Source organism: Nematolebias whitei, chromosome 3 (genome assembly GCF_014905685.2).
Source record: "Nematolebias whitei isolate Nwh7 chromosome 3, NemWhi1, whole genome shotgun sequence".
Lineage (NCBI taxonomy): Eukaryota > Metazoa > Chordata > Actinopteri > Cyprinodontiformes > Rivulidae > Nematolebias > Nematolebias whitei.
In genome coordinates, this window is record NC_056500.1 from 2,491,292 (window position 1) to 2,491,519 (window position 228).

At 49.1% G+C, this 228-nt stretch overlaps 1 protein-coding gene across 1 annotated transcript in view; it reads right to left on the reverse strand.

Annotated features, from left to right (window-relative positions):
• The window catches only part of nwd1 (NACHT and WD repeat domain containing 1), a 14,666-nt gene that overhangs the window by 14,001 nt on the left and 437 nt on the right, over window positions 1–228 (reverse strand). The window contains exon 2 of the mRNA XM_037674430.1: window positions 80–165. Coding sequence (XP_037530358.1) covers window positions 80–165 — 86 coding nt within the window. The remainder of the gene's footprint in view (window positions 1–79; window positions 166–228) is intronic.

A 228-nucleotide genomic window follows, 5' to 3' on the forward strand; every position in this document is an offset into this window, starting at 1 on the left:
GGATGGATGATGATGATGATGATGGATGATGGATGGATGATGATGATGGATGGATGATGGACATGCAGGTTGAACACACCTCAAACACCAGACCCAAACTGCGACAGAAGGACAGGACTTCTGGGTACGCTTTGTCCAGCAGGACTTTCCTCTCGCTGCTCATATCTGAACCCAGAACAGAACAAAGACCTGCAGGACCAGACCTGAACAGGACAAAGACCTGCAAGA